Source organism: Pseudophryne corroboree, chromosome 2, assembly GCF_028390025.1.
Source record: "Pseudophryne corroboree isolate aPseCor3 chromosome 2, aPseCor3.hap2, whole genome shotgun sequence".
In the NCBI taxonomy this organism is placed as follows: Eukaryota; Metazoa; Chordata; class Amphibia; order Anura; family Myobatrachidae; genus Pseudophryne; species Pseudophryne corroboree.
Window position 1 is genome coordinate 454,411,095 of NC_086445.1, and position 13,217 is coordinate 454,424,311.

The window sequence follows — 13,217 nt, forward strand, 5'->3', positions numbered from 1 at the left end:
GGTCCGATATGATGTACGCTCACATAATGTAATCACTGTCTGAAATGGGCCCGTTAGAGCAGGAGGTTGAGGATAGTGAGGATGGGAAAGGCAATGCCTCACTTGTAAATACATATAGAAATGGTATTGTGGTAGGCAATATTTGTCTCTAATTTCAGAGAATTGGAGGATTTTCCCTCCTGGGTCAAAAACTTTGGACACATTAGATCTTTAGACCTTTATCGCACTAGGATTGAAAATTAGAATTGGAGAGGGAAGGAGGAAATGCAGGACTACCCCAGAGCGGAATACATGAGGATTCCATATGGTGTCTGCGAAGCTTCCTGTTGAGGGCAAGCCATGTATAGTAAATATCACGAAATAATGGATTGTGCAAGATATGCGAAGGGATGTCCTTTGAGCAGTAATGTAAAAGGGCACTAGGGGAAAAGGGTTGAAAAAAGGCAGCATCTAATTTGGAAATAGTAAATGTGTTCCCCTCCAGTCAGTCAGCAGCACATCTAAATAAGACAGCCAAAGATTAGGCGGAAAAGTCTGGCAGGCCTATACCACCCGTTCCTTATGGAGCTGCAAGTTTCTCAAAAGCAATTAGAGGTTTTTTCCCTCTCCAGAGAAATGCTCTGCCCTAGACAGAGCGTGGTAATAGTTTCCAGAACTCTAAAGAATATGTCAATTGGCCAACATGGGGGTAAAATTTATTTCATAAAGTTTTGTGAGATTAGCAGGGATCTGCACTCCCAGGTAGGTGATTTTAGTAGTAGCAATCTTAGAAGGAAATACAGAGGACAGTTGGGATAGGTGTTGAGAAGAGTTCCCCAGGAGTATGGTTTTCAGGGGTGACATTGATACTATAGCCTGCGTTCGGTCCAAATAACGTTATTAAGCAGAGAAATTCCACAATGGAGGCTATAGGGTCAGATATAAAAAACAACATATATCATCGGCAAACAATGACACTTTAAATTCAATGTCACCAATCTGAATGCCTTTGAATAAGGAGGAGTCTCTCGTGGCTATCACAAGGGATTCAAGTGCTATTGCAAATAGAAGCGGGGACAATGGGCAACCTTGTATGGTGCCCCTACGTAGATAAAAAGGATCAGAAATGAAGCCATTACAAGACACTCAAGTCTGTGTGTTAGAGTATAACAGTTTGACACAATTTATAAAGGAATCCAGAACGTTCAAGGGAGGCATCTATTGAGAGTATAAAGCTGGTTTGGTCTGAGTAAGAGGAGAAATATACAGCTGAGCGCAGTCTTCGGACATTAACCTCGTAGTGACCTCCCCATATAAATCCTGTCTGGTCAGGGTGAATGATACGATCAGCAAGTGTTTTGGTTAATAGCTTATAATCAAGGTTCAGGAGGGATATGGGGCGGTACAAACCTGGGAGCGATAGTTCTCTCCCAGGCTTAGACAATACTTTAATTATAGCAGTGTTAAAGTGCAGGGGAAGGGTCTGAGAGGAGAGTAGGAAATTAAGGACATTCATCTAGGGGATCTCAATCTTAGGGAGTAGAATCTTGTAAAATTCAGCGGTAAACCCATCTGGGGCCGGGGCTTTATCTTTCTTAAGTTGCTGAATCACTCGGCGAACTTCCTCTATAATGATCGGGGCAGTAAAAGGTTGAAGCAGTTCCAGGAGAAGTGTAAGGTTGGGTAGTGTGTCCCACAAAAGTTGAGGGTGGGATGTTGGGGGTAAATAAGAGGCCGGGAAGAGGCTGAGAGTAAAGATCCGAATAGAAGGATCTCATTATGTCAGAGATTTCCGCATTGTCTGAGGTAAGGGAACCTGAGGAGATTAGTAAGGAATGTTTGGTCATTTGGGGGGTAGGAGCCATTAAGGTATGACAGTAATTTGCCAGTTTTATTGCCAAATTTCTAGTAGCAATAAGTAACAGAAAATAAGTACCTGTCACCCATTTTCTGCAATTCATTGAAGTGGGTTTTCTCTAACAAATAAGCATGTTTAGTAAGTTTGTCAGCGTTAGACTTATACTGCTGAAAGGCTGCCGTCAGGGAGCACTGGAATTCCAAGTAGCGGGCCACATATTTTTTGTTGTTATTTGCTACATATGATATTATATTTCCCTTAAGGACAGACTTCTCACTTAACCAAAAAAGCAAAGGATCAGAGTCATTATGAGAAATGTTATCCACAGTAAACACTTCTCATGCTGCTTCTAATTTATTTCTGAATTTGAGAGATTTGGAAAGGTAAGAAGGAAATTTCCACAATCTGGGTGAACCCTGCACATCAGGGTTGTGTAAACAGGCAGACACTAAGGCGTGATCAGACAAAGATACCGTTGCTACAGTATGTGAGCGTCCACCATTTTTGTAAAAAAAGTATGAGAGACAAATATATAATGAATTCGGGACATAGTATGATGTGCCGATGATAAGCAGGTATACTCCCGTTCCGTTTGCTGGAGAGCCCTCCAAACATCAATCAGTTGGAGTTGGCCAGCTAATAGGGGCACACCAAGTTTAGGGAGAGACATGGTTTTAGGAGTTTGTTGGGACTTATCAAGAAAAGAGAAGGAAATTAAATCAAAATCACCACAGAGTATGATTAAGGCTGAGAGATGTGGGCTATTATATACTGAAAGGATTTTTTCGAATAAACGTTAGGGGCATACACATTACAGAAAACATATGGGCGACATTCAATGTTAAGGGAAACCAAAACAAAGTGAACTTGCCGGTTTGAAAAAGAAGGCACAATTTCAAAGGGGCTATGGTGCTTAATCAGTGCACACCTCGCTTTAAAATTATAGGTGCTAGAAGCTAACCCTGACCAGCCAAGCATGTTCAATTTAGCAACTTCTTCGGGGACAAGGTGTCATTCCTGGAGAAATGTAACATCGATATTTTGTTTGTTAAGATATAAAATCATTTTCCTGCGCTTCGCTGGGGGATTGAACCCACCCACATTCCAGGATCTGATTATTCCGTTTAGGCATAACTGAGCGAGAAATGTAAAAGAACAGGCATGATGAAAGAGATCACAACCGTAATATGCAAGGCGTAGCATAATGAGGAGAGGGGAAAGAGAAGATGCGAATGGGGAAGAAAGGTGGGTCAGACAGACAACAAATACCAAACAGTACAACAGGAGTCCAATATAGTAACAATAAGAAGAGTTCAAAAGATATGCTATAATAGGATTCCGAACTTCCTAAGAAGAGACAGAACGCTTCCATCCACAAACACACTTAGAGTAAAAAAAACAGTAGTGGAAAGTGAGGGTGGAGCTCTGCCTAGGCAACCCCGATTCGAAGTGAGGGATATAAATAGTATTACCCTTAATGTGAAATATAAGGAAAAAATATTACCGGATAAAACAATGCATACTAGTAAGATAAGTAAAAAAAAAAAAAACCTATCAAGTCAGGGGCCTCCCCAGGATGTAGGACATAATCGTGGGGGAGAAGCATGTAGATGCATAAGCCAATAAGAAATAAAAGTATATGCAGCAGAGTAAGTGAAGGTAATAATGGCAACAGAAGGTAATGTAAAAATCAACAATACAGTGAAATTAAATATGACAAGCATATACTTATAGTGTGCATCAGAACAAAGGAATCAAGATTCAGCCTCAGAGGAGGAACGTAACTGAGTCAGTGAGAGGGTCACACCGTAGGAAGATCACTAATATCTGCTTCTGAATAGTCCTGGAATATGAATTTATGTCCGTCCCATTGAAGATTTTTGACAAGACGTGATGCAGACCAAAAAGCGACTTTATACAGCTAGTTTAGACAGCGGAAAAGTGTGACCCTCGGGTGTGGTCTGTTTAGGGTGGGGGTAGGACCCACCCGTTGTACCCTTTCAATTACCAAGTCATGATCATTCCTGAGCAATTCCCAATAGAGTCGGCAGAGTATTGCAGAAGAAATATGCAAGGGAGTGTCCCTTCACTGATTCTGGGAGGTGTCACGATGGGCTGAAATTGAAAATCCATAGGCTGGGCGTTTGTTGGAGGAGTGGCTGCGGAAGCAGGAAGGAATTGAGGAGGCAGGATGTAGTTCCTTCTCATATGACCATATAACTTGGGAGGTGCAAGGATGAGTAGCTGAAGAACAGAACTTTAAGAACTAGGCTACAATACTCTGGAAGTAGCTGAGAGAATGTACACCGAAGCAACGTGGCTGAGGAACTCAAAGAACGCTGCTGAAGACTGAATAATGACAATGCATGAATGAAGAACACTGGATATCACTGTTGAAGATTGAATGCTGTGGTGATGTGACTGAAGAACACTGGATATCACTGTTGAATGAATGCTGCAGTGACGTGACTGAAGAACACTGGATATCACTGTTGAAGAATGAATGCTGCGGTGACGTGAGTGAAGAACACTGGATATCACTGTTGAAAATGAATGCTGCTGTGACGTGACCGAAGAACACTTGATATCACTTTTGAAGAATGAATGCTGCAGTGACGTGAGTGAAGAACACTGGATATCACTGTTGAAGAATGAATGCTGCGGTGACGTGACTGAAGAATACTGTATATCACTGTTGAAGAATGAATGCTGTGGTGACATGACTGAAGAACACTGGATATTACTGTTGAAGAATGAATGCTGCTGTGACGTGACTGAAGAACACTTGATATCAATGTCGAAAAATGAATGCTGGATAGTCGTGGCTGGAGGGCACTGCAGATGACGAGGAACCCCTCTACAAATATTATTTCTGTGTGCCCTGTTCTCGATATCAACTAGTTTATTCCAGATATGATAATTGTTAGAGTTCAGTATTTTCACAGAGAGAGAGAGGCAGTGCAGAGAAAAGGGCTGTCAGGCGAGAGAGAGGAAAGGGGACATGACAGAGTGGAAGGATGGGTCTCAAGAGACAGTGTGGCAATGCAGAGAGTAGGGGTGCCAGGAGAGTGTGACAGTGCAGAGAGGAGGGTTGCCAGTCGTGAAAGAGTGGCAATGCAGAGAGGAGGGTTGCCAGGAGTGAGAGAGAGCTAGTGCACTTGATATCACTTTTGAAGAATGAATGCTGCAGTGACGTGAGTGAAGAACACTGGATATCACTGTTGAAGAATGAATGCTGCGGTGACGTGACTGAAGAATACTGTATATCACTGTTGAAGAATGAATGCTGTGGTGACATGACTGAAGAACACTGGATATTACTTTTGAAGAATGAATGCTGCTGTGACGTGACTGAAGAACACTTGATATCAATGTCGAAAAATGAATGCTGGATAGTCGTGGCTGGAGGGCACTGCAGATGACGAGGAACCCCTCTACAAATATTATTTCTGTGTGCCCTGTTCTCGATATCAACTAGTTTATTCCAGATATGATAATTGTTAGAGTTCAGTATTTTCACAGAGAGAGAGAGGCAGTGCAGAGAAAAGGGCTGTCAGGCGAGAGAGAGGAAAGGGGACATGACAGAGTGGAAGGATGGGTCTCAAGAGACAGCGTGGCAATGCAGAGAGTAGGGGTGCCAGGAGAGAGTGACAGTGCAGAGAGGAGGGTTGCCAGTCGTGAAAGAGTGGCAATGCAGAGAGGAGGGTTGCCAGGAGTGAGAGAGAGCTAGTGCACACTTGATATCACTTTTGAAGAATGAATGCTGCAGTGACGTGAGTGAAGAACACTGGATATCACTGTTGAAGAATGAATGCTGCGGTGACGTGACTGAAGAATACTGTATATCACTGTTGAAGAATGAATGCTGTGGTGACATGACTGAAGAACACTGGATATTACTGTTGAAGAATGAATGCTGCTGTGACGTGACTGAAGAACACTGGATATTACTGTTGAAGAATGAATGCTGCTGTGACGTGACTGAAGAACACTTGATATCAATGTCGAAAAATGAATGCTGGATAGTCGTGGCTGGAGGGCACTGCAGATGACGAGGAACCCCTCTACAAATATTATTTCTGTGTGCCCTGTTCTCGATATCAACTAGTTTATTCCAGATATGATAATTGTTAGAGTTCAGTATTTTCACAGAGAGAGAGAGGCAGTGCAGAGAAAAGGGCTGTCAGGCGAGAGAGAGGAAAGGGGACATGACAGAGTGGAAGGATGGGTCTCAAGAGACAGCGTGGCAATGCAGAGAGTAGGGGTGCCAGGAGAGAGTGACAGTGCAGAGAGGAGGGTTGCCAGTCGTGAAAGAGTGGCAATGCAGAGAGGAGGGTTGCCAGGAGTGAGAGAGAGCTAGTGCACAGAGGAGGAGTGCCAGTAGAGGGAGACGTAAGGGAACAAAGTGCATGTCATAGAGGGGGCGTCCCAGGAGAGAGAGTGGCAGTGCAGAGAGAGAGAGAGAGGGGGGGGGGTGTCCTAATAGAGAGAGTGGCAGTGCAGAGAGAGAAAGGGGGCATGTCCTAGGAGAGAGAGTTGCAGTGCAGAGAAGAGGGGTACCAGGAGAGAGAGAAGGGAGAGAGCATGAATAATGGAACGTGGGAGAGAGAGATGGGACAGCAGAAGGAGAGTAAAAAACCCTGCACAATAGCTAGTAACCCGGTGAATGATGGATACAAAATACTAGTTAGAAATAAATGGCAAAATATCCCAATAATTAAACATTTTTCGGTTTTGTGATTATCTCTTTTGTATATCTTTGCACCTTGCATGCTTTGTGCCGAGCATACAAATGATGGGTGATGTCGGGTTCTATGCAACTTATTCGCATCACTGTGTAGTACGTTTGCACATACAGGCTAAGTTCAGTGTGAGTGTGTCAGTGGAATTGTGGGTTATGCAGAGTTGTGCATATGTTTAATAACTTATGTTCCTAGATGTATCATTGGTACCAAGGATAGGACTGGTGACAGTGCACACTGATAATGATGAACATTATGAAAGCCAGGTGTATGGACAGGGGTGGTCCAGCCGCACAGATGTGTACAACTTGCCGTACGGGTGAATACACACATTTAATTCTGTGCACGCAATTCAGAATCAATTACGTCAGAAATGAGTTCAACTTTGCACCAGTCCTTCAGTGTCTTATTACACATGTGTTCATGATACAGTCAGTGAGTGTGTGAGAAGTGGAGAAGGAATATTTGTGTTTCATTATTATGCATGATAATGATATACAGTATTAATGTGGACTTTGTTTCAATATTAGTGGGTTAATTCTCTTTGGACTAAATTGTCGAGTTTTTTTTATAAACTCATTTCTGGCCTGGCATTGGGAAAATTAGATTGTAAACTCCACTGTGTCAGAGACTGATGGGAATGAATAAACACTCACTGTAAATTGATGCATAATGTGTTGGGGCTATATAATAATAAAACATAATAATACTAAGTTACTAACAATACTGTTTTTACAAACTTTGTATTCTCTAATCTGATCTACTGTATGTTAGAGTGTTTGTTGTTCATCTGACTTGTCCTGTGAGAACTGTATCCTTTATATGTAAAACAATCTGCCCTGTTATGTGTGTTTGCACAAGATTCACAATTACTTTGTAATTTTCAGATATGAGCGCAACCTCGGTTGAAGAAAGTTCATCCATAGCTTCTGGACATGGTGAGAGACAAGAGTCCAATCACTGGGTCCTCCGTACACTGAGTGACGTGGCTTACCTGTCCACTCAGATTAATTTCTGCCGAGAATGTAGAGGAAATGGGGAAAAGAGCAATAAAACTATACAGGTATGACATATTGTGTAACCCTTGTCTTATTTACTAATTTAACTGCTTATATACCTAAGTGTTACTATGAGTTTGTCACTATCGAATATTAAAGCAGATAAATGTCTTCCCTTCTTCTGCATCAATTCCAAATTTATAGAGTGGCATTAATTTTAGAAAACAGAGACAGATATAATTAGAACTACCTCTATGATTCATATTTGATATCAAAGTTTATATTTGCAATGGTATAATGAACCTCTGTGACATCAGCATTGAAAAAGAAATCCACTAATTCTTTTGCAGAAAACTAAGATTAGTAATCATATCTGAAAAATAAGGGGGATACATTTTTCCCCACTCTAGTACTTTTCAAGTCGTGACTCAAGCTCTAATAACATTGGTGGTCATTCCGAGTTGTTCGCTCATTGCCGTTTTTCGCAACGCAGCGATTAGGTGGAAAATGCGCATGGTACGCAGCGCGCATGCGCTTAGTAATTTAACACAAAACTTTGGAGATTTACACAAGCTCGAGCGACGTTTTTTCATCGCTCGAGTGATCGTAGTGTGATTGACAGGAAGTGGGTGTTTCTGGGCAGCAACTTGGCGTTTTCAGGGAGTGTACTAAAAAACGCAGGTGTGCCAGGCAAAAACGCAGGAGTGGCTGGAGAAACGGGGGAGTGGCTGGCCGTACGCAGGGCGTGTTTGTGACATCAAAGCAGGAACTAAACGGACCAAGGTGATCCCAATCTAGGAGTAGGTCTGGAGCTACTCAGAAACTGCAAGGAATTATTTAGTAGCAGTTCTGCTAATCTTTCGTTCTCTATTCTGCTAAGCTAAGATACACTCCCAGAGGGCGGCGGCCTAGCATTTGCAATGCTGCTAAAAGCAGCTAGCGAGCGAACAACTCGGAATGAGGGCCTTTGTTGGTAAGATAATTGTTTTCAGATCTAGTTTTAGGTATAGAGTGTGTATAAAAAACCATTCACTCCATAATCGATTTTCCTAATGCTTTTCTGTAAAGAAAAATATTGACTTACCCAAAATGTTTTTACTGTTGATGTGTTATGTTTCTTCACAACTTGTATTCTATGGCATTACCCCCCTCCCAAGTGCTTCAGTGCTAATTAGTGAGAACAACACTTGTAGTACTAATGAATATTAAATAAGCACGTACAGATGTGTCCTCTTACATCTTTGCTCCGTGCGCTTCAAGTTGCGTTACACATAACGTGTGAGTGCCATGCGACTCTGTAGCACCGAGCATCTTTTTTGCATTTTTCCGCAAAAATGCGTCTTTTGGGGGTATTCAATTCTTTGATAATTTTTTGACTAGTCGAAAAAACTTCACTTTCGGCCCGTTTGTAGGTATAATTCACATTTGACCTATTCAAAGCCTGTTCCGATTTTTCAACTTGCTGAAAAATCTGCCCAGGCCAAAACTACGTTTTTTGTCGAATTCGCCGCCGATCCATGTGTTTTGTCGAATTATCAGGCGTTTTCAACAGCATTTTGGTCCGTTTTCGCCCATGCTGATTCGACCCCCCAAAAAAAAATCGAAAAGGCATGTCGTAAACAGAGCAAAAAAACTGTCAAAACGTCCGCAATTGAATACTAAACAGTCTAATTAGTGCCAGTTTTCCAACTGTTGGAAAATTTGCCACTAATTGAATATCTCCCTTAGACGCAAAGTAATTTAGTAGGATGCAGGAGCAGCTTCTGCTGATTAAAATATGTAGCATACCTATATTCCGTGTGCGACTAGGAATGTATTTGCATACAAAATGCTATGCTACAATACAGTGCTTTCCTGGAAAACACTGCAATGTGTCATTTTGAATGCAGATAGAACCGCACTTACACACAGAATATAGCCATACTGCATATCATTTTAATCAGCAGAATCTACTTGTCCTATTACATTAGTTTGTGTCTAAGATGCATTTTTGCTCAAAAAGACGCTTGGCGCTAATGAGTCCTGCCATGGCGCGACTTCAAGGGCTGTTTAGCGTGACTGCAGCAAGGATGTAAGAGGACACATCTGTATAAGCATCTGGGGCCTGATTCAGATGTGGTTGGAGGAGCTACCATTACTGATCCGAGCTGCATCCTAGGACGTAGCATCAGATCAACTGCGACACCATTGGCCGCCGCGGTGACCCTTGGGGTCGCGAAAGCCTACAGGAAATCTCCATCTTCTGACGGAGATCCAGGTTTTGTCCCTCCCCAATTATGGTGGTGATACGCCTCTGTTTTGAGAAATGGATGGCATCGCCGCCCCTCCCTGCCCCCAAATGGCATCAGACTGTCAGTCACTAACAGTTTGATGCCGTAGAGTGTCCGCTGTCGTAGATCCATACCGCACATACACAGTACAGGTTTGGCGCAAACTGCCGAACATCAGTGCTTTGCGGCATGCACCCCAAATGCGTTGGGACCTGTATTATGCACATCAGCTACAGGATGCCCCTGAGCTCAGTTTTGAGCTTCATGTCAAAGGCTGTGAATACTTATGTACATGTGATTTCTTAGTTTTTTATTTGCAATAAATTTGCAGAAATCACAAAAAAACTTTTATCACGTCATCGTTATGGGGTATTGTGTGTAGAATTTTGAGGGAAAAAAATTATTTATTCCATTTTGGAATACGGCTGTAACAGAACAAAATGTGGAAAAAGTGAAGCGCTGTGAATACTTTCTGGATGCACTGTATACTATAATGCTGAGTACACACTAAACAATGTGTGTACCCAGATACGGCAATGGCATGATACATTGCGCCATCTGTACACACTGCATGATGCAGTGGACAACAGCGCGATGCATCATTGCCTGCCACATTTAAAATGCATGCCGTCGTCCCATTGGATATGCAGCATGCCCGACAGGATGACCCAAGCAGAGCCGTAACTAGGGTGGTGCTGATGGTGCTCAGCACACAGCGCATTTGTCCTGTGGGTGCACTTCAGTCGCATCCATCCAAGCTGCAGAAACACCTGTGATAGGCTGGAGATGCCGGCGGCTCCGCACGGATTAGTAGCAGAGACACTGTGCACAGTGAGCCACCTTCCCCACGGTTTGACAAACTCTGAGTAAGAGACCCTTATAATCCTAAGCATTGACTGCCAAGTAGCTGCGGTTAGTGATTATACAAGCGGTGGCTCTATGGCTTGTGAGTTCAAATCACTGTGAAACCTCTAAGTGGCTGATCAGCACATGAGGTGAGATTGAGACCACTTTGAAATTATACTGCACTGCACCGTGGGAGCTCAAACATCTCTACAGCGTCCATACTATATGCTTCCTAACTGTGCTGCTGGCATAATTTATGTGGAGAAAAGCTACTGACTTTAACCTCACTCTACCTAATTAACTGCAATGCACACCCTGCACCCATATATTATAATCGCCTCTCTGGAGTCCTACATCGGTGCTAAACAAATCACCGGGAGAATAGTGCAGCAGTTATTTTCCAAGAGATTTGCGCATGCACAGTAGAGAAATCACCATGACACCATGTTTCCCTAGTAGACCTACACATGCACAGTAGACTGACATGTGCCAGAGTCTACTCACAACCAGTAGTGGATTTACTGCTATGTTTCCAAAGCAGCTGCTTAGGGCCCGGCGGGAATTAGGGGGCCCATGATTCAACACTGTCAGCGGGCCCACTAGGACCCACTGGGACGCAGACATGGGGACTGAGCCAGCACCCTACTGACTCTGTCTCTGCCGCAGCGTGTGTGTGAGGAGGCACAGAGAGATGCCCCCGGAAGCCTACAGCACGTGGGAATCCCTACACATGGGTGCTGCTCTCTCTGTACAGCTATGTGTAGAGTGGTCAGCTGTTCCCCGAAGATGTTCATGTGGCTGTACCAGCTACAGTAACCAGCCTATACTGTTAACTAATTACAGGCTTCCTTTTGATTACTCTAATAGGCCCTACACATTGGCCGATCCGCCGCCGAGCTGCCCGACGGCGGATACGGCCGAAGGGCGACCCGGCGGCGGGGGGGGGCAGTGACGGGGGGAGTGAAGAAACTTCACTCCCCCCGTCACGCGGCTCCATTGAAGTGCAGGCAAATATGGACGAGATCGTCCATATTGGCCTGCATGCACAGCCGACGGGGGACCAGCGATGAACGAGCACGGGGCCGCGCATCGTTCATCGCTGGAGCCTCCACACTGAAAGATATGAACGAGTTCTCGTTCATTTATGAACGAGATCGTTCATATCTTTAACACAAATCAGCATGTGTGTAGGGCCCTTAAGAGCAGCTAACACCTGATCACTGGGGTTTGATAAGCCTGGTGCTATTACCCCTGCACTTTCCACATATCCTCATATCATCTTCACCGCTTTGCCTGTACTTGCAAGATGCAAATTTTAAAAAATATTCTCTGCGAAGGATATATGAACAAATTATTACAGCCAGTTAGGATTCCTCTAGAGATGATGTTTGCCTATATTTCCATATATGTACCAGTAGTAGCCAGACAAGTTTGGAACTGTACAGATTATACTTGCATTTGATATTATTTGATAGGACATTGCCTCTTTTTACCATTTAATCTAATGAGCCATTTGAGTATTATTTGAGAGAGGATAATAGATTCTCTACCAGTGATTTTAAATTGCTTGGTTTCTTAGAAAAAGAGGTGTACTGATTTCCTCTGCTGAGTGGGCTGCACAGAGTCGGGGGTCACAGGTTGTGGTCTGTATGTGCCTGTCCTTAAGAGCTACGATATAACAAAGAACAGGTTGTATACATGTGGTGTTGAGGACATTTGCAGAACATTGCACAGTTTGAATTCACCAGCTGCCAATGAGGTAATCATAATAATAGTAATCATAATATAGTAGTTTGAGTTAGGAGCTCATTGAGTAAAATCATTTTGCTGACTCTAGCAATAAAATATTCTACCTTTTATTTATAGGGCTGCCTTAAGGATCTGACAGAAGGAATTGAGTATGCTGCCAAGATATTAAATGAAATTCCCCAGAAAGACATTCAGCTGCATTTTGAAAGAACCTCAAAGGCAGAGAGGAAAGGAAATGGGCAAGGTAAGTCATACTTAATGATCTTGGTTGGCGTCCATTGATCTGCTCCAGGATCCTTGGAGAGTCAGATATCTATAAAAGTCTTTTAAAAATGTTCTGAATGTTCATTTTTAACATTAGCAAGTGCTGTTGTGCATTTGTGTTAAAACAGGCTGTAATTTTCTGTGATCCAGATATTTCCCAGAAAAGTACTTTATATAAAATGGTTTGAAATAAGGAACACTACGGAATAAGCTGAACAGAGAAGAATTGGCTTGTAAAAGCTTTGCACATGTGCCATAAATGATAGCTTATGAAAGTCACTTACTAGGCCAAGTACATGAGCTATATAGATCACTATATTTTTTCTACACTTGTTTTTACCCTTTACCCTTAAGTCATTCTCAGTTTGTGGAAATTGATTAATAATTGTTATCATTTGCCTGATTGCAGGTGTGAGCCTGTCTGAGGCAGCAAGGTTTATTTTCGTTTTGTGAGTGGTAGTGAGTGGGGTGTGGGTGGAAGTAAGCTGGGATCAGCAAGTTTTCAAATATC

General features: G+C 42.9%; 1 protein-coding gene across 8 annotated transcripts in view; it reads left to right on the forward strand.

Annotated features, from left to right (window-relative positions):
- The window catches only part of LOC135027842 (uncharacterized), a 1,366,020-nt gene that overhangs the window by 376,100 nt on the left and 976,703 nt on the right, over positions 1-13,217 (forward strand). For all 8 annotated transcript variants that reach the window (XR_010224289.1, XM_063953746.1, XM_063953745.1 and 5 more), the window contains exons 37-38: positions 7,467-7,642; positions 12,560-12,686. Coding sequence is in view for 7 of the 8 variants with exons in the window: in XM_063953746.1 (XP_063809816.1) it covers positions 7,467-7,642; positions 12,560-12,686 (303 nt within the window). In the remaining variant the exon portion in view is untranslated. The remainder of the gene's footprint in view (positions 1-7,466; positions 7,643-12,559; positions 12,687-13,217) is intronic.